This window comes from Cygnus olor, chromosome 17 (assembly GCF_009769625.2).
Source record: "Cygnus olor isolate bCygOlo1 chromosome 17, bCygOlo1.pri.v2, whole genome shotgun sequence".
Lineage (NCBI taxonomy): Eukaryota > Metazoa > Chordata > Aves > Anseriformes > Anatidae > Cygnus > Cygnus olor.
The window spans coordinates 3,468,277-3,493,527 of record NC_049185.1 but is presented as its reverse complement, the minus strand read 5'-3'; the positions used below and the strand labels follow the sequence as shown (position 1 = coordinate 3,493,527).

Below are 25,251 nucleotides of genomic sequence, written 5' to 3'. Positions count from 1 at the left end.
GAATGTTATTACTTGTTTGGAAGAACAGATCTTACACACTTTTAACGGAAGTGGTGTAAAAGAACTCACATAGAGGTCACTTAAAGCAGATGTTTTAAAGTAATTTTGGAAGTACACGAGCCAGATTTGCACTGATGGTCTTTATGAAGTAGTTAACAATGGGCCGTGATTACTGCTCCTTGGACTGGAGTAGGTGTCATTGCAATTGGCAAATGTTACCTTCTGCTGTATGTATGCATTTAGAGTATGCATAGCAGGATATATACTACCCTGAAAATATAGTTTTAATTTAATATATGTCTTTTTTAGATTGTCTGTTACTTGGGGCAATGCAATTTTAAACAAAAAATATAAAAAATATATATTAATATATACATGAAAAAAATAAAACTGGAACAGGACATTTCAGGGGGTTTATGTACGCATACATTCATTCTATTTTCAAGTTAAAGTTCTTTATTCTGAAAAAAAAAAGAAAAAAGTTCAAATTGTGCTTGCTTTAACTGTTTCTATAAACTGATTAAGTTAATCCACACAACCTGTTTTTGTACTACCAGGTGAGAAGTAGGGAGCTCTGTAATGCTCCGGAGCCTAATCACAAACAAAATTAAAAGAACCTGGGGGTGCATGTTTAAAGTTAGCTGTTGTTTTGCATTTCATCAGCCTTTAAAGGCTAAAAAGAAAATACAGATGAACATAATTAGCCAGCTGTCTGCATTATGTGGACACAGGGTCGTCTACTAGATTGTTTTGACACAGGTCAAATCAGAGTGTTGTGTAAAATTATGGTATTCCACAAATGTGTTAATTAACAACCTCCAGATGTACCAGACTCTGCAAATGACCAGGATGGCTAAATTGCCTGAACCCTTCACATTTTTTAAGACTCAGAGCTCCAAGTGTCAGAGACCTTTCGATTTCTTTGCACCACGACCCCAGAGTGTTGTGTGCAATTTTAAAATTTAGGATGAACTAGTCTGTGGGGATGTGCAAAACACAATTCCCCACCTCCAGTGCTTCAGACCGAGCCAACCCAAGTGGCTTCCAGGAACGCTGTTCTGCTGTCCGAAACAAGTATGGCAAGCGGTAGGACTCGGAATGCTCCTGTGTGGTATTACTTTATTTCCATAAGACTTTATAGTAGTAAGGGGAAAAAAATAAGTCTCATTTAATCTAAGCAACAAGCCAGTACGGTATTGTTTTGTTCAGCTCTGCTGTACAGAGTTGTTGCTGGTCCTTACCTCTTAAAGATGAAACTTTGACAATAAAAACGTTGCCAGGGGAATCCTCTGATTAATCACAGAATCGTCTAGGTTGGAAGAGACCTCCAAGATCATCTAGTCCAACCTCTGAAAGTTCTTGATTAATGAAAACATTCTTGGCAAATGCTTTCGCTTTAGTTCGTCTTGCGCCGGTCCAAGAATTTCACCTCTAGCGGCACAATACGAATGCCCCCGGCCGTCCCTCTTAATCATGGCCCCGTTTCCGAAAACCAACAAAATAGAATTTTGTTGAAATAGAATTAAAATCTAGTTTGTAACAAAAGGCATGAAAAGAGGATGCTCACAAACTGCCCAATGCCCGTAATAAACATGGACTTCTCTAAGAACTGTTGGAACTTGAGCAACTTCACAAGTCCACTGAACTACCCTGTGCATGCCGATGCCTACCGCTGCCGCAGTCGGCACACAGCCTTCCTGCTGCCTCTGCCCTGCTCTTCTGTGGGAGCTCTCCTGCATGACAGGAGTTGTGATTCATACTTGGAAAAGGTGGTGGTTGTATGAGATGTAAAGGATATTTGGGTGTAATGACTTGCAGGCTTGAGTTTTGGCTTGCATGCGAAGGCAGCGATGAAACCTGTGTGCTATCTGGAGCTGTCAAGGAGGTCAGTGCTTGAAGCCTTTTCTAGAAAGACTCCTGATACATCAACCTCTCTGTGGATTATTGAGTTTTAGTCCGGTGTTTTAACATGAACGATGGCACCCTGCTTCCTTTAAATTCTTAGAAGCTGGGGATTTGCTGCAGTTCTGTGCACTGCTCTGCTCTTCATGAAGGTATTTGGTGTGTGCCATCAGAGGTGCAGCACGCGGGTGAATATTCCTGTCAAGTGAAACTGGATGTTTCTGCCTCAGGCTGATCCAGTTGGTCGGTTTGCTGTTGGGGAGGTTGTTTGTGAATCGGTTGCAGAAGACGATGGGACTCCTTCCTCTGTGTTTTGTTAGATCTTTCCACTTAATGTGGGATACTTTGCCAGTGTGAGAGGTTCAACGCTGCTATGTGCTGAACAAATGTTCAGTGCTGAACTATGAAATACAATTTATAGATCCGTCTGCCCGGTTTTGCTGTGATTAAAATTTGAGGCAAAATTCTCATCGATTTATCATTAGGAAAAAAATCAACTCCCATCCACCTACTGAGCTGTTTTTTGTTTGCTTCTGTGGCTTGCTCATTCAGTTGCCTTCTGAGCAGGTATTTTATTCACATAGGAAGTTTTGTTGCAGAAATGTCTTTTTTCCCCCTAGCATTTCATGGAACAAGCTACATCTTTCTTTATAAACAAACAAACAAAAAATTACCAGTACGATTACTGCTATCTGGAAGGAGTCAGCTCAGAATGTCCGTAGCATAACACGAAATCACCATTAACAACAGGCGGTGAGTGTTGCTCTTAAAAATGCATGGCTGCTGCATTAGGTCGATGTTCCTGAGATAGTTGGCCTGGCGCTAGGGACTGTAAAACCTGCTGTTCGGTGAGGAGGATGAAAAGATGGTGTGTGGTGGAACCGAGGTGAGGCTCTGGAGAGCAAAATTTGGGTTGTCATCCATGGGCTGACCTTGGGCAAGCCGTGCCATTTTGAGCAGTGGTTTGCTTCTTGCCTGCTTTTAATATTTTACATTCATCCTAGCATGGTAATGGGGAGAAGGAAGGTGACTGAAGGACAGGGGTGTTTCTAGAAGACCTTAGGAACCTTGTTTGTTCACGTGTGCTGCAGCAGACCGTGTATATTTGGCCTGATACGTGAGGGTGCTGCAGAGCTACAGAAGGCATGGGAGCGGTGCTCCTCCCATGGACCCATGTGTGTCATCTGAGTTATGCTGCTGAAATTTACCTGTTTAATCAGGATTTTTGGTGCGACTATTAGAGTCTAAGCCTTTTTTCAGGAAAGCGTGCAAGTCTGGGAGCACCCTTTCTGCCATGTGAATGTGCACAGATGGAAAATGGAAGATCGGCCCTGTTGCCGGTAATTGCCCTTCTGTAACACTGCCTCCCCCTGCTAGGGCAACAAAAAGCCCACCATGGGGATGACAGAAGTAAAAAGAAACGTCAACTTGTTATTGCACTTTGTGTAGGCCCACTACTTGTCTGGCAGACTGTCCTTTTTAATCGTTTGGGCACACTGGGGCTTTGGTAGCTGCGGGGGTGCCAGGACAGTCTCAGCCATCGCGCTCGCCCTGCAAAGGCAAGGGGGAGCCTGGGGCACAGGGGCTCGAAACAAAGGGTGGGAGAAGAGAAAATCATACTGCAAGTGGTTGAATTTGCACGGGTCCAAACCAGGAAAAGCTAAACGCTGAGGACAGCAGAGGGGGAAATGAGCAGCTGGAGTGGGAGAGGAGCATTGGTGCGACAGTGGTGTGGTGGTGGAAGCGTTGGTGCGCGTTGGCTGGTTTCTTGTCCTGGGTCTTTCTGACCTGGCTGATGTCTGGAATGGTGACAGGGTGGCGAAGGTGCTCGTGCTCACCCACAGACACCCACTGCATAAGCCCAAAAGTCGCTACTGCCATAGCCAGTCCTTGGTGTAAAGGTTGGTGTCTCCTGCTCACCTTCAGTGTACTCATTCCTCACTTCCACAGCCTTTGGTTTGTGTCCATGACGGCCACAGACCTGATGAAACTCAGGAAGAATTGGTGGTGTTTAGCAGAAGGAGCTCGAGGAGGGCAGCCACGAAGCTGTGCCGGGAGCCATGCGGTGGGTGCGTGGCCATCAGCTCCTGTCACGGGACATGACAGGATTCCAGCAGTGGTAGGAGCTGTCTGCAGGTGTGCTGACTTCTGGAGGCCACCTCTTCAATTAGCAGATTCACAATGTTGCTTCTGATGAGCGTGGCTGGTTGGGGTCTCCGTGGGCTCGCCAGGAGCTCTGCTGTCCTCACACCCAGCCTGCGGCGCTTCGGCAGAAGCATGGCCGCTGCTCGCGGCGCCTTTGCCAGCAAGCGAGAAGGGGAAGGCTGCACGAGAAAACATTTGTGCTAAAACCCGTGAGCTGTTGCTTTAAAGGGAAAAAAAAAATCCTTTGTGGGCTGTGGAGAGAAAGTGCTAGAAGCGTGCAGGATCATGACTGGAAAGCAGGATCCCTGAGTGGCGGCGGAGGCGATCCTGCGCGGCGGCAGGGAGCGAGCCGGGACGCCGGTCCCGCCGCCGGGACAGAGGAGCTGAGCTGCCAAGGGAATGAGGCAAAATGTTGCTCTGGTGTTAAAAGGCAGCGGCGGCGGCTTTGCTAGACATGGAAGTCACGTTTTTCAAGGGATTACTCGGTTGCAGTGCTTTAAGCCAACCTTTCTGAGGAGCCCGGTCGCTCTGCATTGCTTTGTGCTTCTGAGTCTTTTTTTTTTCCGCACGTATGTAATACTGGAGGTTTAAAAAAAAAAAAAAATCTGCCAGGGATTCAGAAGGCATCCCGCTAGCGATCAGCTGACACGCCGAACCGAAGCTGCAATGTGTTGCTTATTCATTTTGTACCGTGGGAGCTGCAGGGGCTAGCAGAGAGCTAAACTATGCATTTCAAACAGCCGTGCTTGTGCAGAAAGAGGGCTGAGAGACAGGCAGCCGCCGAGGAAAGAGCACAGCTGGACTTTCTCCTTGTTTTTATCCATTTCTGCAGGATCATGTATTTATAAGGGATGAGGTGGGCCACAGGGATCGCAGGCCTGAGGTGCGGCCTACCCAGTCAGTGCAGAATCAGGCCCTCCACTACCGGAACCGAGAGCGCTTTGCCACAATCAAATCAGCATCTTTGGTAAGCAGCCCCCACCCCTGCTCTCTCTCTGTCTCTCTCTCTCTCTCTGGGAAGGGGTCAAGAATTTTTTTTTTTCTCTCTTAATTTTTTTAATCTGTTGGCATAGCAACTAGATATTGCACCGAATGATGTTTTAGCTGTGTGTGTGAAATGTAAGGTGTAGGATATCTGTAATATCTGGGCTTTCACACTGCATATCTTTCCAGTCTATGTGGAATAAGCCACATTTGTGAGTGAAGCTAATATCGTTTTAGATTTTTTTTTTCCTCTTCCACTTATCTCCTTTGTTAGGGCTGCTAATATTAACAAATGTGCTTATTTGCATGTGCATAAAGAGTGTCTATGTGCTTGTGTGAAATACGGTTAAATGCTATGGAAATGCAGATGCATATGGGTTTTGAAACAATAAGATTGCTGTTTCCAGGATGAGCTGCTGCCGATTTTTTTTTATTTTTTTTTTCCCCATTCATTCATTCATTTATTTCAAGCAACTGTGCTGTGACTGCGCTTTGCAGGCTGATCCCCGGGTGGGATCGTGGGGTTGCAAGAGCCGAGGGCTCACGGCGGGGCTGTGGGCTTACAAAGAGGAGGGGGATGGGCTGAATCCATCCAGATTTGTACTATTGCAAATGTGATTGCTGTAAGATGCCTTTGTAGTAGCGAGAGGGGTGTGTGCTGCCAGAGTTGGCGGCCGCGCCGCCTCCCCGGCACCCGCGCGGCTGCGGCCGGCGGCAGCCTTCAGAGGGGCCCGCTCTTGGGAGCAGGGCGAGAAGCGGGCTATGGGGTGGATGGATGGACGGATGGATGGATGGATGGACAGACATGTCACCGAAAGATTCGGGCCCCCCGGCGTTGGAGGTCACATGGACGGGAGCATTAGGAAGCACCGTGCCGCTTGCCCGCTGCCATGACATCATCCTGGACCAGCCCCGAAATTACAACAGCAGCCCTCCCCTTCTTGCTCTGCCCTGGCTGAGTGATTTTTTTTTTTTATTATTTTTTGCCTTCACCACCACCATTTCTTGATCCCCCTGCACAGATCCTCCTGATCTCTATGCGTGTAAGAGGCAGCAGCGTGTGACCACAGCTAAAGGTTGCCAGCCGAGCAGAAAAGCAGCAGCAGTGCCAGCAGCCAAATATCTTCCCGTATGGTGGTTGCTGCTGCTGTTAAATCCTAAAATGACGCTGAGGCGTTCAGACCTGCCACCAGACACTTTGCAGGCTGAGATTTGGGGCAGGGCATCCGAGTTCCACCTTCTGCAGGGGTGTTTCTGTGTAACACTGCCTGACTGCTCCCTGGGGCCGAGTCCCCTGCTCCCCATCCTCCTCTCCCCGGTTTCAGGATCCTCCATTCCCTGATTTCAGGATTGACCTAGAAATGGGCACGTTAGAGGTCTTCTGGTCTCCTGGAGACCCTCTGCCTTGCACATTTTTTCTCTTTTGTGTGTGTGCATACAGCACAGCACCAGCTCTGTTACCTGCACTCAACAAATAAAAGTAGGATCCGGTTAAGTTGGCTGGAAGGAAGAAATGATAAATGGCTCAAGTACCATCATCCAAGCATGTATGGAAATTGAGTCCTAGATTGATGGGTGTGTGAAATGTACTCATGATCTCTTACTCCCCCTGGAAAACTGCACCTCCTGTCCTTCCCTCAGCAGCAGAGTCCATCGCTCTTCTCTTCCTCGGACGTGTCATCCCTGAGCTTCTTTGGTGGGTGAAGTTATTGCGTGGTGAGGCCCCCTTGGGAGCTGGTGAAAGAGGGTGGCACGAGGATAAGGACAGTGAGGTCTTCCCAGTCCTCTGAGCTCTGGGGAAGGCAGCGGATGTCCCAAGGTCACTCTTCAGTCCCATGGCAGTCCCCTGTGGGGCTGGGACTGTGTCTGCCTTACATAGTCACTTGGATTTCCTGAATTGCTCCGCTTCAGTCACCAAGTGATTAAAAAGATACTGGGCCAGGAAGATGCTGGGCTTTTTGGAGAACTTTTCTGTCTCTGATTTTCTGTGGAACATGCTCTGATAAGGCTTAGAGTTCACACCAGCACAGCAGTACATGCACAGCATCTTCTGGGACAGGGGGAAGTCCCAACCCTTGTCTCACTGTGTTAGCCACTGGGCCTGTGGAAAAGCACACAACATGTCATGTACAAACGTCGTTGTTTCCCATCACATGCATACGTATCCCCTTCCCCAACGAGAGAGAAGTTCCCCAAAACACCCCCTGGGTGTTACAGGAGGCGTTGCTGTGTCCTTAGGTTCTGAGATTGCATGGTAAGGAAGTAATTTCATTATGTTTACAACAAAAATAATTTCAGTTAATTTTGTGATGGGCTTTCCCTTTAATAATCTTTCACCTCTGAATTTTCCAAAATGGAAATCTAGAAAATAGTCTAAATTTCAACCATTTCCCCAGAACACAAAGAATGCCACTATATTTTCTTGGGTTTGAAGTGCTGCCGTGGCTGTCACACACTTCTTTTTTTAATCCCTGTTCATTCAGTGCACCCATTCTGGGTGACTGGAGGGTGTTGGTGGCACGGTGCTGGTACTGGTATGGCCAAGGGAAAACTGTCACACCTGCCTCCTTGTCTCCTGTTCCAGTATCTTGGGGGAAGACAAGGTCTGGTGTGTAGCTGATACGGGAAGAATGACCTAAACACGTCCGAAAGTTAGTGTGAAACCAGAAATTCAGACTATTCATCTGTGTTAATTTACTCTTTTAAATGTTATCTTAAAAAATAAATAAATAAAAATCCTGTGTGATAGCTCCTACATCACTGCTGCTGACCGTCAGTCGACTTCTCAGCACCTGGGCACTGCTTTTGGGCACAGAAAGGTTACACAGCCGAGAGCCATGTAGCCTGCATTGCAGAGCATCCTGAATTATCAGAAAATGGGAGTTTTGACACCAAATTTAACGATATGGGTGATATTTGGGTGTCAAAACATCTGCTGTGGGACACGCTGAACACCACCCTTGACAAGAGAAGAGGGCAGCACTAGAGGAAAGGCACCGAGTGCAGGGCCAGTGGGCTGCGCACGTTGCTTCCCCCAGGCCAGATCCAGAGTCTTGGGCGCTCACATCCCTGTTGTTCACCCCTACATCAGGATACTGCAGGATGAGGAAAGGCTTTCCGAAGGGCTCTGTCAACTTGGAAGTCTCATCTCCTTCCAAAAACAAGCTCAAATAGCTTTAGCGAGTGAAGGGGACCACAAACTGGAGGGCTGCACTAGACAGCTCTATGCTCCCAATGTCCCAGAGATTTTAAGTGCAGTTCCCCTGCCCTGTTTTTCTGCAAAAGCATCACGTGAATACTAAGGAAACCAGGCAGGCTTTCAGATAACATAGTGAAATGGGCTATCCACAAAGGAACGGGCTGTGAACATCTCTCTCCAGTCTTTCAGTGATGCTTTGATATTATTTATAACAGGCTTAAAAAAAAAAAAAAAAGGGCAAATGGGGTTAAGAAAACTGAAGGAGTGATCTTGCTTTTTGAAACAAGTGCTTACCTTTGGTCTTATTTTAAGCAAAAATTTTCATAGTCACTCATTCCTGGAACACCACCTTCTTTGGCCATTGTGTGTACCACCTTCTCCCCCTCTTTTTTTCCTTATGGCACTCTTGTGGCAGCATGGAACAGTGCTACAGGGAAAATACTCTGCGTATTTCTACTGTTGTATTCAAAATCAGTATCTGAAAAGGAGATCAGGTGCCAGCCACATCTCCATCTTACTTCGCGGATTATCAGTGATCCATAAATTAAAAGTTACAACTAGGAACCTAAGCCTTGAAGCTGAGAAAGCTGCTGTGAAAAGGAAGGCTGGAGGTTCTGCGTGTTGGTAAGACTGCACCTATCAACATTTTCCAGTGGAAGGTGTTCTTTTAAATATGTGCAGAGAGGCACTGGTTTGCATTTCTGGGTGTCTTTCATGCTTGACCCCTTAACTCTCCACCACCTCATGCGTTTCCTTGATACCTACTTTTGCAGTTTTCAAATGAAATGATCTAAGGGGTAAAACTTCATAGCAAGATCAGGCAGTAGGGACCCTACTGAAGGTCTTGGCATTCTCTTTGAAATCCAAATACTAGCAAAAATATTACATGATCTCATCCTGGGTGTGCAAAGCCAAATGTCTGGGTACATGCGCGCACTCTTCTCTGGCTGTGGCCATTAAAATGGCATCGGGACAGTGTGACACCAAAACCTGGTACGTTTACATGGTGGCTGTTCCCCTGCACCCTCTTCTGCTGAAGCAATGACATTTTTTTCCAGATGCTTGTGCTCTTCAGCAACTCATCTGGCTGCTGCCAAACAGATCTTTGCCCTAAAATACTGACTTGTTCTTTCTTATCTCAAGGAGGTTCTCTCATTGTGAGAGGCTGCTGGTGTCTTGCTCAGTTCTCTGCCACCACCCAGCAAAGAGGACTTGGTATTTTGGTTAGTTATCAAGAGGTGAGAATAACCCTCGCTTAGGAGAACATTCAGTGTCTTGGTAGAGCAACATATATATTTAAAAATTTTTTTTTTTAAAAAAAGGAACTCTAAGAACTGCCAGTTTAGAGAAGTTGTGAGCCCAGCTTCCTTACGTCAAGCCAAAATCTTGGAGAGTGAAAAAGAGGAAGTTTGGATTTTGTGACAAGTGAACTGCCTGTGAGAGTAGGTTGGGAAAGGCAGCTGCCTGTCTCAACGCTGTGTATGCCAAAGATGCAGAGGGATAAGAAACTGAGAAAATGTCATGCCTTAATAAAAGCTGCTCTGTTTTATACCGAGTTTTGGTTCTGCTTATGACTGATTCAACATGCTTCAAGTAGAGCCTCAGGAAACCACAGTTTTCTGCTTAAAAGGATCCTGACATTTTCTGGTTACGTGGAGGAGAAATTTTGCAGTGAGCAGTTCAGTTTTCATCTTTTCCCATCGTAATCTGTGGGATTAGATTTGCAAAATGCTTTTTAAAGTTCAAAGTGCCTTTGTCTAAGAACGCTAGATAGGTGATTACTGAAACTTGCCCAGATATTGTTTTTCAGATGGTCACTGAGGCCGTGCACCCATTACAGGCTTCATCTTTAAAACCATAATCATCCAGGTATTGACGTATTTAGTCTGAAGTGCTTCTCTGGTACCGAGCTGGTCACATCCAGCAGCTAATTCCAATTTCTTCCAACTTCATCCATGCTGTCTCTGAGATCACCATTTGTGGACCTCATCTTCGAGGCCAGAGTTCTGAAGAGTGTTGGTCTTAATTCGAGATTATGGTGATAAATTAACTCTTCAGCATGAGCATGCTGAATGCAGACATCAGATTCATAAAATGTCCAAAGTCTACTGCTCTTCTTCTCCCTACTGCTCTTCTTCTCCCTGGTCTTCAGGAATGAAATGCTGCTTCTGTTTTTTAGAGATTAGGGCAAAGGGAAAACTGGCAAGGTTGGTAGTGGATTTCTAGATCTGTGTTTCTTATGTTCTTGCTGTTTGCCTTGTTCTGCCAACTTCTTGGTGCTGAGCGTGCCCTGTAGAGTGCTCTGCTCTTTGCAACCAGGCAGGGCCTGAAACACGGCGCATTCAGTCAGATCCCGTGCTGCTTCCTGGTGTTACCAGATCTCCCCAAACTTTTCCTAAGCTATAGCAAAACACCCCGCTAGTACATGGCTTTGTGTTTCAGCAGTCATTCCTACACTCCCACGTGTTCTGATGCCTGGCTGAGGTGGGTTTCAGTACCCAGCCTCAAGCATATGAAGGAAGGCTTCCACGTTACACCGGTGGCTGAGGTGTAAGCATGTATTCAATCCAGACGATTTCAAAATAACATCCCAAAATTCCTTGTGCAAGGAGGACATGATTTGTGCATCATCACAATGAATGTCTTCAGGTGCATCCCATCCTAAGCCTGAACTTTCCTTAAAGATCTCCAAAACGTGACCTCCGAGTGGCAGCAGTGCTGGAGCAGGTGCCAGTTCTTTCTCCTGGCTGCCTCTGGAGAAATTCATCAGCGAGGCTGGGCTCTTGCAGGCTGCAGGAAGGGAAGGGCTGTTGGTTCATAAAGCTTCCGTAATCCCCTGCAAAGGGCTCAGCTCTGCTGCTCATTTTTAGTGTGAAGGAAGATGTCCCCTCTTCTGGAATCAGACTGCAGCTCTATGTGTATGCAAAAGGCTTTTGGCTCCCAGGGCTATCATATAAAGATCTGCCGATCTTCTATATGTGACGTTCCTGGGGCTGTATTCTTAATTAAAAATAAAAAATAAAAAAAACAAATCAGTCTTGGACACTTTTCATCTTTTGAAATGGAAGCATTACCGTTCAAGTTTTCTTCTGAACAATTTTGGCACAACTTACTGGGTGTTTTTTTCCTGCTTTCACATGGCTGTACTTAGGCATGGAAATTATGTGGAACCTGTGAGTTTGTTTCAGCTGAGCAGGGTTTAAAATCTGCTTAGACCATCTGATCAGTCTCGTTAAGAGCACACAGTTCCAGAACAGTGTTCCCTTGTTAGAAAACTTTCAGTTCTGGTAGGGAATGAGCTCAGTCTGCTATCTTCCTGCATTTCAAGAAGAAATTTTGAAGGAGGTTCAGGAAATAGGTATTGAGGGACTGAACTGGAACGGTGGTAACTTGGGGCTTCCAGGAACGGCGAGTTTCTCAAAGTGGGTACTACCTTGTAAACCTATGTAACCTTCAGGATTTGAGCCCTGTGTCTGAAGAAGGTTGTACAGCAGCCACCTGTGTTTCCAGATCTCCAGTGTTTCCTGTATTGATGAGTGGTAACCCGCTGGTTCCTCTGTTCATAACGTGACATTTCTGCTGTGTTACTGAAAATGCATGTGGAGTTGTCAGGAAAATACCGGGGGGAGAATGAGGAGGGAGAAACCTTTTGGCCTGGTTTGTGATATTAAACAGTAGCACCCTGTGAAACCTCAAACAGCATTCCCTGAAAGTTGACTTCTACGAGCACAGCAGATCATGGCCTGCTTTACAGGTAAGCAGTTAACGGGGCAGCGAAGGCGGCCACATAGCAGTTCTTTCCCTTTCCCTGCCATCAGGTTACAAGGCAGATCCATGAGCATGAGCAGGAGAACGAGTTGCGGGAACAGATGTCAGGATATAAGCGGATGCGGCGCCAGCACCAGAAGCAGCTGATCGCCCTGGAAAACAAGTTGAAGGCCGAGATGGATGAGCACCGCCTCAAGCTGCAGAAGGAGGTGGAGACGCATGCCAACAACTCGTCCATTGAGCTGGAGAAGCTGGCCAAGAAGCAAGTGGCTGTGATGGAGAAAGAGGTGAGTACGGATGTAGGCTCCCTAAATGTACGAGAAGATTGAGAGGGAGAGGTGTGTACCAGGTCTCAGGGAAAGGGCAGAGGAAGTACTGCTTAAAACCCATGTTCTTGAGCACACGGAGTGGTCACTGCGTGGAGCTGCAGTTTTGTGAAATAATTTCACAGCTACAAGCTGACCCTCTGGGTGACGGGCGCTCCAGTGGCACCCACCAATGCTGTAGGTAGCGACAGCCACCTGAAAGAGACCGACAAACTTTGGGGGCACCTGGGGGGGCTTCTGCCTCATGGCTGAGGCGTGTTAATGAGGCTGTGACAAAGCTTGGGGTGCTGTAACCTGTCCTTCTGCTGTCACTCAGCCTGTTTAGAAATTGGTACATTAATTATATGGTAATTAGTGGGCTTCTGCCCTCTGGGGTGGTTTCGGTGAAGAGACAGGAAGAGGAAGCTCTTAAATGTATGTGGGCATTATGGTTTCTTCTTGTGCAAGCAGCTTTCATTTGGCCAAATGCTCATGACTGTGTCTAGCATAGGATGGGAGAATGACAGACAAAAAAATACCCAAAAGAAGACCAATTTATGCTGGATTCAGTACCTGCTCCTTCACCCCTGTTCTTTTTTTTTCCTTTCTCTGTGACTTGCAGGCAAAGACAGCTGCAGCAGATGAAAAGAAATTCCAGCAACAGATTTTGGCTCAGCAGAAGAAAGACCTGGCGACCTTTTTAGAAAGTCAGAAGAAACAATACAAGCTTTGCAAGGAAAAGATTAAAGAGGCAAGAAGCCATCGTTTTCGGGGCTGAAGGGGTGTGACATGAACATGAACTAGACTTTCTTTTTGATTAACCTGAGCCAGCCCAGGGGTTTAAGGGATGCTGTCATACTTGGAAGCAAATTTAGATTACCAGCTAGTAAAGTTTCAAGAACTGGGATCATCTGGCAACATTTCTAGAATTAGGGGTGCTAGAGGAGCCTTTGTGGTTTGCTGTAGAGCAGAATCCTTGAAAGCAAGGGTGATGAGGGGGAATGGGAGTTCATAGAGAACTCTTCTTCCCCCTTTCCCTCATTTGTTTTTCCCCTCAAGCCATAAGCAATCAGAGCAGTGGTACACGTCACTTGAATAAAAACCCTGGGATCACTTATATGAATTAGAAAAAAGGCAGGCTGAGGGATTTGGGGTTGTTCAGCCTGGAGAAGAGAAGGCTCCGGGGAGAGACCTTACAGTGATGTGCCTGTACCTAAGGGGGGCTACAGGAAAGCTGGGGAGAGACTCTTTGTCAGGGAGTGCAGTGATAGGACAAGGGGTGATGGTTTTAAACTTAAAGAGGGTAGATTTAGATGAGTTATAAGGAAAAAAATCTTTCGTATGAGGGAGGTAAGGCCCTGGCACAGGCTGCCCAGAGAAGCTGTGGATGCCCCACCCCTGGAAATGCTCAAGGCCAGGCTGGATGGGGCTGGGGACAGCCTGGTGTGGTGGGAGGTGTCCTTGCCTATGGCAGGGGCGTGAAACTAGGTGAGCTCTAAGGTCCCTTCCAACCCAAACCATTCTGTGAAATAAGTAACTTCGGTATATAGCCTATATCTAGCCCAAACTGTGTTACTTAAGTACATCATCCCCGCCAGGTAGCAAAATCCTTTGCTGTTATAAATGTAGAGAGGACAGAATGGATAGTATGTAAAGAGCCCCACTGGGTACCTGATTCAACAGACTTGAGCATGAGTCCTGTTGAAATAAAGGAAACTTAAGCCCAAGCTGGACTCCTTTGTAAAACAGGTGCAGAGCTAGGAAGGGAGCCAAGGATTTTGACCCGTTCTCTTTTCTGGATGGCCAGAGCTTCCCCTGCAGCAGTGTTTTCTGTCTCTTCCTTGCTGCAGTGTTCAGCCTTGAGGCATTTGTGCTTAACCGCCATTTCTTCCTGCTCCTCTTGGTGTGTTAATGCAGCCCTGAAAGCAGTAGGGCTGGGCATGGCAGGGGAACAAGTCTGGTTCCCCTGGTACCTGCTGATTTTGGTGTCCTTCTGTGAACTGAATGGCAGAGGAGTAGCCAGCAACAGAAGGTCTTCCAAGTCGTGTGTCGCAGTGATCCTAAGGAGAGTCTTGGTTTTTGACTCTGTATGCATGCAGGAAATGAATGAGGACCACAGCACACCGAAGAAAGAGAAGCAGGAAAGAATATCCAAACACAAAGAGAACCTGCAGCACACACAGGCTGAAGAGGAGGCCCATCTTCTCAGCCAGCAGAGACTCTACTACGACAAAAACTGCCGTTTCTTCAAGAGAAAAACGATGATTAAGAGGCACGAGATGGAACAGCAGAACATTCGGGAAGTATGGCACTCTTCAGTTCTTTTTCCAGACATTTTTTTAATTGTTCTAGCTTCATGTCTGTAAAAGTTTGCTAGCTGCATGATGCTAGATCTTCATATTTTAAGTTGTCAAACAGAACTGAGAAAAATGAAGGAAAAGTGTTTTGGGAACCCGTTTTCTGTACAGAAATGTAGTTGGCACATGGCTGCTTTTATTTATTGAAGGAAGAGGGTGGCATAACAGGCTTGCAGAAAGAAACATTACATGGGCCTTTAGTTTTTTTGGCGGGAGCCTACTGGGCTGCTTTCACATCACGGGGCAGTTTATGCCGTGTTGAGTGTCAGGGCTGCCTGTAGGATGGGATGGCTGAAAGAACATCTTGTGAGGAGTTCTGCTTGTTGGCTGAAGGAAGCTCAGGCAGTTAAAATTTGTGTAGTGAAACAGTTAATAACCTTAAAAGATCAATACTAAGTTGCAGACCAAAATGCTACAAATGTAAGAAATACCAAAATTCAGTCCTGTTGTGTCTGTGTTCTGAGCATCTGCAAATAATCAGAAGTTGCTTTTGCTATTGGGCTCCGCTCAAACCAGCGCTCAGCACACCCAGAATGGGTGGTAGTTTAAGGAGAAGCTGTTCAACATCTTGCTTTTCCTCATTTCTTATTAACCCTCGCTTTATGGGCTGCATATAGTCAAATACCACTTTGGAAAAAGAATTATTACTTCTAGGTATTTTTCTGTGGTCATCGCTATAGGATCTGAATTCTTTATGGAATGTTTATTTTGGACAAGGACTATGAGAAGGGGAAGGTATTTTAGTAAAGGCTGAGAGTGAAAGAGTGGTCAGAAAATTCTAATAATCATTTATTTAGTCTGCTACCATCAAATTTTTCATGATACTTAATGGTGCCCAGTATTTTACTTAGTCAGAGCTTTGCTGCCCTTGACTTTGGATGTGCCTGGGGCTGCTCAGCTGCTTTGCAACTCAATCCGGAAGTCTCAACTGAAGAGTTGAGACACCCCAGAAATGAATGACTGTGTGAAAAATCAGATTTGGGCACACTTAACACTGCGTGTAAGCTCTGTGGCAAGGGTGAGAACAGAATTCAGTTACCTAGTATGCTATTTGAGTGTATTTTAACCAGGAAACACTCCTCTGAGTTCTTGCATTTAAGCTCTAAAAAGACCTATTTCTCTGAATGATGTGTTGTTTATTTCCTGAAAATCATGCCCCTACTAATTAGTTCATATTCACTGGATCAGGCACCTGAAGTAAATAACACTTTTAAAACGTTCTTTCTTGATGTTTCAAGTATCCAAGAGGTTTTCTTGTGCAAATGGGAAAGTGTTTGTGAGAAGTGGAGTGCCTCTGTTTGTTCTACCTGAACTGAAATCAGGCGTGGAATGGGCCCCAGAGCAGCTGGTTGGCCTGTCCGAAGTGTAAGGCACAAGTGTCACAGCTAAACGCCCAGACTGCCTCCTCAGTGTGCTAGCTGCCTTTGCACAGACAGGAAAAGATTTCAGCGTATCAGTAGATCTCGTTTTTTATTTTGGCTGTCAAGGGTGCAACTTTGGCTCAAACATGAACACGTGCAATGCCTTCACAGTGGTTACAGCAGATTTGGAGGACCTGCTTGCAGGTGCTGACGTTGAGAACTACAACAGGATTACAGCATGAAGCAACAAGTCAGAATTTCTAATTAGATTTCTTGCTTTGACTGCAAAAATTTGTTAGACTGAGCCAACATGGGGCACTCCCCGTGCTGGGCACTGGATGTGTACGTAGTGCGAAGCAGCCCCTGCTGTGCCGGAGCCTAGCATGAAGCGTAGCGATGGGTTTGTAAGCTGAGAGCTGAAGCAGAGGCATACCAGCAGACCATCTGTGAAGGTCACCAAATCACCAGGGAGAGGTACAGCTGTAATCACTGCTCAGCTGAGCTGGATTCAGCTCCAGGCTCTACAGGTTGTTGGCAATACCCAGAGACAGAAATAAAAGCAGCTATCAGAGAGAGAGTCAGTTATCATCCTCTTCCTTGGTCTGCAACGTGGTGAAGGTTTTCCTAGACTGCAGGGCTCTGTGTGGAGGAACAATTATGTACACGTTGCGAAGTAGCGTGAAACTTGGAATATATTTTCATTTTACAAAAAGATACTGCACCTGAGGCCAGAAATCACCTGTGTGTGGTGGTGGACTAGGTAAGAAAAACCTAATCCATGTTGGATCTGATCTCCCCCGCTTTGGCCATTCTAGTATTAGTGATGAATAAGAAGCCTCCTATCGTGGTGCGTCTAGCAGGGGCTAAGGCAATTTAAAACAGAAAATACCCAATTCTGCACAGTGCTGTCAGTCACCCCAGCTTGGAGCACCCGAGGATGTATTAAATACCTCAGGGCTCTCAGCAGCTGCAGACCGCTCTCGTGTGGCCCCAGTGCCACCTGCTGGAGACTCACCAGGGGACCTGGGAGCTGGCAGAGGAGCGGTAACAGGGATGCTAGGTGGCTGCTTTATTACCATTCCCATCGTGCTGCTGGTTTCGGGTTTTTCTGTGGCATGTGAAAGTCATAGAAGCTGTCTAAAGGAGTGACTAGGGCACCCAGCCTTGTAAATTCAACTTTTGTCTTGTGCTCTGCTGTGCTCTTGTGCAGGAGTTAAACAAGAAGCGGACCCAGAAAGAAATGGAGCACGCCATGCTGATCCGGCACGACGAGTCGACGCGCGAGCTGGAGTACAGGCAGCTACACACGCTGCAGAAGCTGCGAATGGACCTGATCCGGCTGCAGCACCAGACTGAGCTCGAGAACCAGCTGGAATACAACAAGCGGCGAGAGCGGGAGCTGCACAGGAAGCATTTCATGGAGCTCCGGCAGCAACCAAAGAACCTGAAGGTGCTGGAAGCTTTCCTTCCTCCTCTTCCACCCTCTGTCCCGCCGTGCTTGCTGGGCAGGCAGGCTGTGCGCCTGCCGCTCCTCGCACAGCACCCACACCGCAGAGCCAGCGTTCTCCACCAGCACTCTGTGCTCTCCTCTGCGTCCCTTGCCTTTGCTCAGAGCTGTTTGGTGTAAGGAAGTTGCAAGTTACCATAGCAAGGAGCTCAACAAGGATTATTTTTAAGTGCTGTGCTAATTGAGGCTGCTGGGTAAAACTAGGCTGGTCCTTAACCAAGTGTGACAGAACTTGCTTCTGATGGATGATGACCTGTGCTGTCTGCATGCCCTTGCTCGTGTCAGCCTACAGACCTCGATGTGGGAAGGGGCTGGCTGATGCCTCCTTGCTTTCAAAAGCAACAAAGGGAGAGAACCTGGGTGTGCTGAGCAGTGCTCTGCCCTAGACCAGCTGCGGGTTGGTTAGAAACCTCTGAGCTGCCCTGGGAGATTACTGCTCCTCCTCAGAATGCCTTAAAAAAAAAAAAAAAAGCAGCAGAGTGCTTTTATTCATCCTGTCCCACTCTCACTAGCTGTCAGATCTGCTGTCTCCACGTAGTGTGGTTGTGGTGAGGGAGGCAGCTGGTGGAGGCGTTTGTGGGTGTCAGAACGGGAGGCCTTTAAGAGCCAGGCCGCCCTGCGTTTTGGGAGGCAGGTGGCAAGGCGATGGGCCGGGCGAGCCGCAGGAAGCAGTGGCAGAAGCTGGAAATAGCTAAAGAGGGTTTCGTTGGTCCTGATGCTGGCCCAGGCCCGCGGTCAGCAGCACCCCAGCAGGGGCTGAAGCTGGGCTGGAGCTGGCACTGCAGGCATGGAGCAGCTCCTCGCCCAGGTACAGGGGCAGGAGGGGGCACAGAGCACGGGGCACCTGTGGCTCTCCTTTTGGGTGCGCTATAACCTCTCCATTCCCAAAGCTCTTCGTGCTCTTCACGTGGTTCCTTCCTTGGCAGGCTATGGAAATGCAGATCAAAAAGCAGTTCCAGGACACGTGCAAAGTGCAAACTAAGCAGTACAAAGCACTGAAGAATCACCAGCTGGAAGTAACTCCAAAGAGTGAGCACAAGACAATTTTGAAGAGCCTGAAGGACGAGCAGACGAGGAAGCTCGCCATCCTGGCAGAGCAGTACGAGCAGAGCATCAACGAGATGATGGCCTCGCAGGCGGTAGGTGCAGCGTGAGGCTCCTCCTGCCCCTGGGCCTGCGGCGTGGGGACAGTCGGGCCGTCAGTCCGTGCAGCACGCGGTGTTCTTCCCCCTTACAGCTCCGGCTGGACGAGGCTCAAGAAGCGGAATGCCAAGCCCTGAGACTGCAACTCCAGCAGGAGATGGAGCTCCTCAACGCGTACCAGAGCAAAATTAAGATGCAGACAGAAGCACAGCATGAAAGAGAACTCCAGAAGCTGGAGCAACGGGTGTCGCTGCGCAGAGCACATCTGGAACAAAAGGTAGGCGTTGGGTGGGCTGCTAGGAGGTACCCGTTGGCACGCACCCATCTCGCCTCGCGCACGGCCAGGGCTGGGCTCGGTGGGGTCGGCACCCGGCTGGGAGCTGCCGCACCGTGCCCTGAGGGGCTGCTGACTGTGCTTCTTTCAGATCGAAGAGGAGCTAGCCGCCCTCCAGAAGGAACGCAGCGAGAGGATAAAGTTTCTGTTGGAAAGGCAGGAGCGAGAGATTGAAACGTTTGACATGGAGAGCTTGCGGATGGGCTTTGGGAATTTGGTCACATTAGAATATCCCAAGGAGGACTATAGATGAGATTAAATTTCTTTGCCATTTAACAAAAAAAAAGGATAAAAAGCAAACAAAATAATTATGAAACTTGCAAAACCAACATTCCCCATGTTAACGGGCGTGCTCTCTCTCTTTCTGTCTCTCTTACTGACATCGTGTCGGACTAGTGCCTGTATATTCTTACTCCATCAGGGGCCCCCTTTCCCCCTGTGTCAAGTCCCGGTGCAGGACAGCTCCTGGCGGTCTTTTCCATAGTATGTCACAGTATTGATGTCTCTGTGCAATGATTAAAAATGTTTCAGTGAAAACTTTGGAGACAATTTTAATGGAAAAAAAAAAAAAGTGGATGTATGTTGCTTTTGAGCAATCACTCATTTTTACCACCAATCTACGAAAGTACAAAGCAAAAAAAAATACTCAAATGATATATACAAACCCAGGGGGAGAGAGACTAAATCCGCAGCCTTACCTTAACTAGCTGCTGCATTATTTTATTTTATTTTTATTTTTTTGGTATTTATTCATCAGGAATAATTAAATAATAAAAAATTTTATTAAAGATTGAGAAATTTGATACATTTTACAGAAAAAAACTTAATCGTGATGTACATATCAGTGGTGACATATTATTACTTTTTTGGGGGTGGGGAGGGGCGGGGCAAAGATCTGGTGATTTTTAGAAGAACCATGCCAGGCGAGGCGGGGATTAGACCTCGGTCCTCGGCATATTCTTGATTGTATCATAATCATTTTCTGCTGTCGCAGAGAATGTGAATACACTTAAATGAGCCCACAGGATCCCAGTAGCACAAATTGGGCTTTGTCAAATCGTGTATTTTGTGTATAGAAGGAATTTAAGGAGAGCTTTTACTTATTTTCATATTGTATTTTAACTGTTTCTCTGATCAAAAATTTTTTTACTTCTTTCCCCCCTTCCCTCCTGCTCCCTGCCACCCCGCCCACTTTCCGGTTCAGTACTTGGAGTTCAACACTGTCTGTCAGATCATCCTGAGCCCTTTCTTTTCTTTTTTTTGTTTTTTTTTTTTGTTCCTCCCCCGAGTCCACCCCCAAACCCATGATCTCGGTCATAAATATTGCATTATTCACACTTTCAAACTGTGTATTTTCTTACAATAAAAAGATTAAAAAAAAAATGCTTTACTTCTTTTGCATGCACTTTAAAAAAAAAAGAAAAAAAAACAACAAAAGAACAAAAAAACATTTTTCAGGTTCAAAGGAAGAGCATGAATAACTGTCAGAGCTTTTAATTATATTTGTAAATAAAAGTGTTCATCACAACGCCTCGCTGTCTCATTGTGGGAAGGGCTCCGGGGCTGCCCCTGCCCGTTCCCCGCAGGTGGGAGCCGGGCTCGCCGTGGGCCCTTGGGGGGGGAGCGGGTGTCCCACCGCAGCGCGGCTCTCGGTGGTGCACGGAGGGCGGTGACGTCCCTCCGGCCCCGTCCTTCAGCCTGCTGGTGGAGGAGCTCCTGGGCTGCTCCAAAGCCCTTTTTCTGGGCACGGGAGGTTTTCACGCTAACTAACGGCTTGTTGCTCTCAGCTTTTTTGCCTTTCTTCCAGCCTGAGAAGTCCCAGGCTATGAACCAGCCCTTGCGAAGCACCGTGTAACGCAGGTGTTCCAGCACCTCCTCTCCACCTGTGTGTTTTGTCTTATGGATCTTAGTCTTTATTTGGGGCGTTTCCTTGAAAAACTGTCAGTCCTGACTTTTTTTCTTTGCTGGTCCTGTGTATAGGAGCTATTCCAGTGGTTGTGGTGGTGGCATAGCACAGCTGCGTGCTTACCTGCAGCCTCCACTCACAGGGTGTGCTCAGGTCTTAATTGCAAGTACGAGGTAACCGGTTTTTACGGGGCATTGCTGCAGCATTTTGAGGCTTAGAACGTGTGTTTTACACACTCCTCAATAAACAGTACCTTTGAGAAAAGAAGTTAAAAAAAGGGGGAAAGGCTTCTGTTTCTGTGAAGCAGAATCACATTAGCTTCATATTTTTTTAATTAAGACAGCCATGAGTTGTGGTTCATTTTCCGTCGAGTGCTGAGGAACCACCACCAGGCCTCGCCACCTGCAGGCTGGTGGAGGAGCAAAGCACAACTGCAGCCCGGCTGGGAAGCACCTTCAGGTGAGTAACTGGTGGTCCTTAGCACAGGAGGCGACATCTGCAATTAAGAGTGGAACCTGTGAGCAAATGCTGCCCCACGAGCAGCAAGCAATGCAAATGTTCGTAGTGGTGGAGGTTTTTGGGGGGTAAGCGACGCTGTCCTGGCTATAAGGATGTGCCTGCCTTGAGCTCCATTCCTAAAGCATCAGCACTTATCTTCTTGGCTCAATGCGTGTTTCGGGCGGCACTGCCCGTGTGGAGCTCCCCTCGCAGGGCTCCAGCCTCGTCTCCTCCACGCTGGGAGGGGAAGGAACGGCGCCGCGCCGAGCTGCCAGCACTCCCCTCCTCCCCAAGGACACAACCACACCGCCCGCCTTGGTAAGTTTTTAATTGCACTGCGAGCACGCATCGGGTCACAACAGAACATGAACAAAACAAAGCCGCTCTGCTTCGAGTGGCAGAGATCAGAAGAGAATAGAGAATCAGAAGATAACCAGCTTCCCTGCCTCCTTCTTTTCTTTTCTTTAACGTAATGACTTTAGTGGTTCACCTCATTGGCCCAATGCTTGAGGGAGAAAACAAAAAGCAGCTTCCCTCTGACTGCTGCCTTCTCCCCTCCTGGAAAGAGAAGGCTCCGCAGCCAGCACCAACCAGAAGTGGTTCTGTACCCGCACCAGTGCCGCGTAACACTGCTTCAGTACAGCAGGGACACTCCCGAGGTGGCAGCGATTCACAGAGGGTCTGACTTCCCCTGAGCAGGTCGGCCCGGAGGGGCTGCCCCTCGCAGCGACGCCTTTTCAGAAGCTTTTTGAGCTAGCTACAGGCTGTACCTACAGGAACAGAAGCACAGCACAAGTCCAGACTGCACCAACACCAAGGCAGATTCAGCGTGTGGACGGCAACAAGGTTATGGTTCAGCTCAAGAGGTCAGTGCGGGAGCAGCCGGGTTCAACTCACAGGCAAACAGAACTACAGAAAGGTGCTTCGAGCAGGCTGGTCTCTGGGGGATCGGGGGGTGCCACACAGTGCTCGTGCAGGTGCCTCCTCCCTACTTCCCAGACAGCTGCTCGTAGAGTTTCGGCACGTAGTCATCCCACTCCGCCTGGTAGCAGGTGCCAGCCACCGGCACCCCCAGGTCGTACTTGCTGCGGAAGGCTGCCACCTTGAACTTCCCTCGCTTGTCGCCAGAGCGATTAGACAGGATGGGCTCGTTGCACTTCAGCTGCTTCGGCTGCTCATACACCAGCCACACATACCGGTGCAGTCCTGTGAGGAGGAGACAGCACAACAAGTGCACCTTACTTGCAGTTCTGGGGTTTAAGGGTGGCTTTGAAGCAACCCCAGCTGCTCAGGGAACAAGCCTGTGTCCACCTGGGGCACACTGGCAGCTGCTGCTATCGTTCTCAGGATAAGTATGAGCTAAAGGAGCTTAAAGGAGATGTACAAGAGGTGCATGAATGACTCACGTCCCTAAACTGCGCTCCCCCTGCCCCAGCTACTGAATTCAGGCAGAAGGGCACGGATTCGTCATCCGATGTCCAAGGGGCACCGTGATCAGTGACCAGGGCTGGCTACAGGCAGGCCCCCCAGGGTCGCTCCTGTGGCACAGCATGCGGTTTGCACAGACGCACGCCGTGCCGCTGAGTGCTGTGTCTGCTCTCTCGCAGCACAGCCAGGCTCAGCTCCTCCTAACTGCAGCCGGGTACTGACCTGTTCCTTTGGGGGGTCCCGACCCGACGTAATCTGACAGCACGGTCCCACTCCCCACGTCGTTGCCTTTCATGTTGGTCACCAGGAAGTGATGCCATTCCCTGAAAGGAGACGGCAAGAACCAGTCAGGCTGCGTCACAGTCCTCGGGTAAGACCCTTCCTTACTCTGAGCAGCTGTTTTCCCCCAAAGTTGTCAGAGTAGGGTGACTGAAGGTAACCACTGTCATTCCTGGTTGGTCAGACCCAAAGGTGTCAGGCCCACAGCATGTACTGCCTCCTTCAGGATGCAGAGCCCATCAGTCAGCTGTCATCCTGCCCTGCGGCTCCACCACACCCACAGTCTGACCCTCTAAGAGCGAGCATTACAAGTGATTCCAAGTGGCCTGATGTAGCAAAAGTGAGCTGGTCCCTGGTTTAATATTTTACTGCTAGCACGAAGAGACCTAGTTCCAACTCATGCACGGCTCATATTAGTGAGCTGCAAATGCTATGCTTCTCCAAGGCGCAGGAGACCTCCAAATAACCCTGGCAAAAGCAGCTCCTCTTCCCCACGCTGTCCTTGTCTCAAGGACAGATACAAGGGCTCTGATCCTATCTAGGGCTCTGTTCCTATCCCCAGCCACAGCCCCACTGCCGCAACCTAGATCACGCTTCCCACCTCCTTCTGAGCCTCAGCTCAGTCCAAGCGGGCCACCCCCATTACCTGAACTTCGGGTCCTTCCTACTGGGAGCATCAGGGTCCGTGAGAACCAGCGTGTACAGCTTCTGGGGGTCGCAGCCATCCCACTCGATGCTGGTGGGGCGGTGCTGCACCTGGAGCGATGACAGCGTCAGCAGGAGCCGCCGGCAGCGCCGCGCACGGAGGCCAGGCGTGACCAGCCACGCTCGATATTGAACGTTCAAGGCCGCTCGGCACCTATGGCCAAGGCTTCAAAGCCAGACGTCCCGCACCGCCAGCCAGGGCGGGCCGCGGCCGCAGCTCCCCCCGGAGTGGCCGCGCCGCCATTTTGTGGCTCCCTCAGGGGGGCAGGCGCACACCCCCCCACACACACACACACCCCCTGGGGGCCGCCCCCGCTCACCTGGGTGGGCGTCAGCACCTTGCCCAGCTCGTCGATCTCCACCGAGCCGTACTTGACCCTCAGGGGCTGCGCGGGTCTCTGCTCCACCTCGGTGAGGCTCAGCGGCCCGCTCCACAGCCCCAGGTCCACCGCCATGGCCTCCCCCTCCTCGGCGCTGCGCTGCGTTCCTGACTGACTGACAGCCGCTCCGCGCAATCAGCACCGCCCCTCGGCCCGCCCCCCGCTCCCATTGGCGGAGGCTTGCGTCGTGGTCCCGCCCCCCTCTGGCTGGGCCCTCCCCTCCCCTCCGAGGACCGTGGGCCGCGGGTTCGAGGCCGGCGGCAGCCGCAGCGCTCGGCGGGGGCTGTCCCTGTGGGGCAGGGCTCGGGGCTCGTCCCCTGCCCTGTTCCCTTTATAAACCACGAACCAGGGACACGGTCCCTGCATGCACAAGGTGCCCCAGGCTGGGCTGTGAGCGTGAGCTGGGGCTGAGACCTGGCAGCGCAGCTGAGCGTTTGGCAGAGTGCTTTATGGCATCTGCCCTGCAATGCGTTAGTGTGTTTTTGGGACTGGTGAGCATCCACCAGGCTGAACACACCTCAGAGGCACCTCTTCCTCCACTCCCTCCCAGGAGGGATGGCTTCACTGTTTCTGCTGTTGTATTTCACATTTTGGAGTGGGCAACAGGGTCAGAGGAGGAGGCTTTGGGTATAAAGCAGCAGCTGGGGCTGAGCTGCAGGGCATGTCCTCTCAGCCTGGCTCACATCAGTTGCCAAAGGAGACCAGAGCACACCACAGGACTGCATGGAGCAGACTGGTTTCAGCTGGAGACAACACGGGTTGAGTTGGGACAGGAGCATCAGACACATCAAACCCCAAAGCATCACTGTTCCCAGCCCACTGTGGCCCTGGCCTGCCCTGGAGCACTTCAGGGCTCAATCTTTGCATGCTGCTGCCTGCTGAGGTCTCTGTCCTGGCACAGGAAGGTTCGTCCCCGACTGGCAGCAGGAGGCTCCTTCTTTGCATGTGGGCACTGACTGCATGCTTCCCTATAGAAACACGCGTGCCTCTGGCCATCCTCTTCTTTGGTGTCAGCCCCTGTGTTCAAGGTGTAGGTTTTCAATTGCCATA

At 49.0% G+C, this 25,251-nt stretch overlaps 2 protein-coding genes across 16 annotated transcripts in view; one reads left to right on the top strand and one right to left on the bottom strand.

Annotated features, from left to right (window-relative positions):
* TAOK3 (TAO kinase 3) overlaps positions 1 to 19,637 on the top strand; it is an 82,515-nt gene extending 62,878 nt beyond the window's left edge. For all 15 annotated transcript variants that reach the window (XM_040577211.1, XM_040577202.1, XM_040577205.1 and 12 more), the window contains 8 exons: positions 4,880 to 5,014; positions 12,049 to 12,285; positions 12,926 to 13,054; positions 14,403 to 14,606; positions 17,232 to 17,471; positions 18,455 to 18,667; positions 18,766 to 18,948; positions 19,097 to 19,637. In XM_040577211.1, the coding sequence (XP_040433145.1) occupies positions 4,880 to 5,014; positions 12,049 to 12,285; positions 12,926 to 13,054; positions 14,403 to 14,606; positions 17,232 to 17,471; positions 18,455 to 18,667; positions 18,766 to 18,948; positions 19,097 to 19,258 (1,503 nt within the window). In that variant the 3' untranslated portion in view covers positions 19,259 to 19,637. The remainder of the gene's footprint in view (positions 1 to 4,879; positions 5,015 to 12,048; positions 12,286 to 12,925; positions 13,055 to 14,402; positions 14,607 to 17,231; positions 17,472 to 18,454; positions 18,668 to 18,765; positions 18,949 to 19,096) is intronic.
* Positions 19,638 to 21,722: 2,085 nt separating this feature from the next.
* On the bottom strand, positions 21,723 to 24,370 carry PEBP1 (phosphatidylethanolamine binding protein 1). The gene is made up of 4 exons (XM_040577229.1): positions 24,142 to 24,370; positions 23,763 to 23,872; positions 23,060 to 23,160; positions 21,723 to 22,615 (listed from the first exon to the last, which is right to left on the bottom strand). Exons 1-4 carry the CDS (start codon positions 24,274 to 24,276, stop codon positions 22,398 to 22,400), a joined length of 564 nt encoding a protein of 187 aa, XP_040433163.1. The 5' UTR covers positions 24,277 to 24,370; the 3' UTR covers positions 21,723 to 22,397.
* Positions 24,371 to 25,251: the final 881 nt, after the last annotated feature.

Coding starts and splice junctions, on each gene's coding strand:
- PEBP1 (XM_040577229.1), bottom strand. CDS start 24,276: ATGGCGGTGGACCTGGGGCTGTGGAGCGGGCCGCTGAGCCTCACCGAG. Junction 23,873..24,141: donor AGGTGCTGACGCCCACCCAG/GTGAGCGGGGGC, acceptor TCATCGCTCCAG/GTGCAGCACCGCCCCACCAG. Junction 23,161..23,762: donor AGGAAGGACCCGAAGTTCAG/GTAATGGGGGTG, acceptor GTCTCCTTTCAG/GGAATGGCATCACTTCCTGG.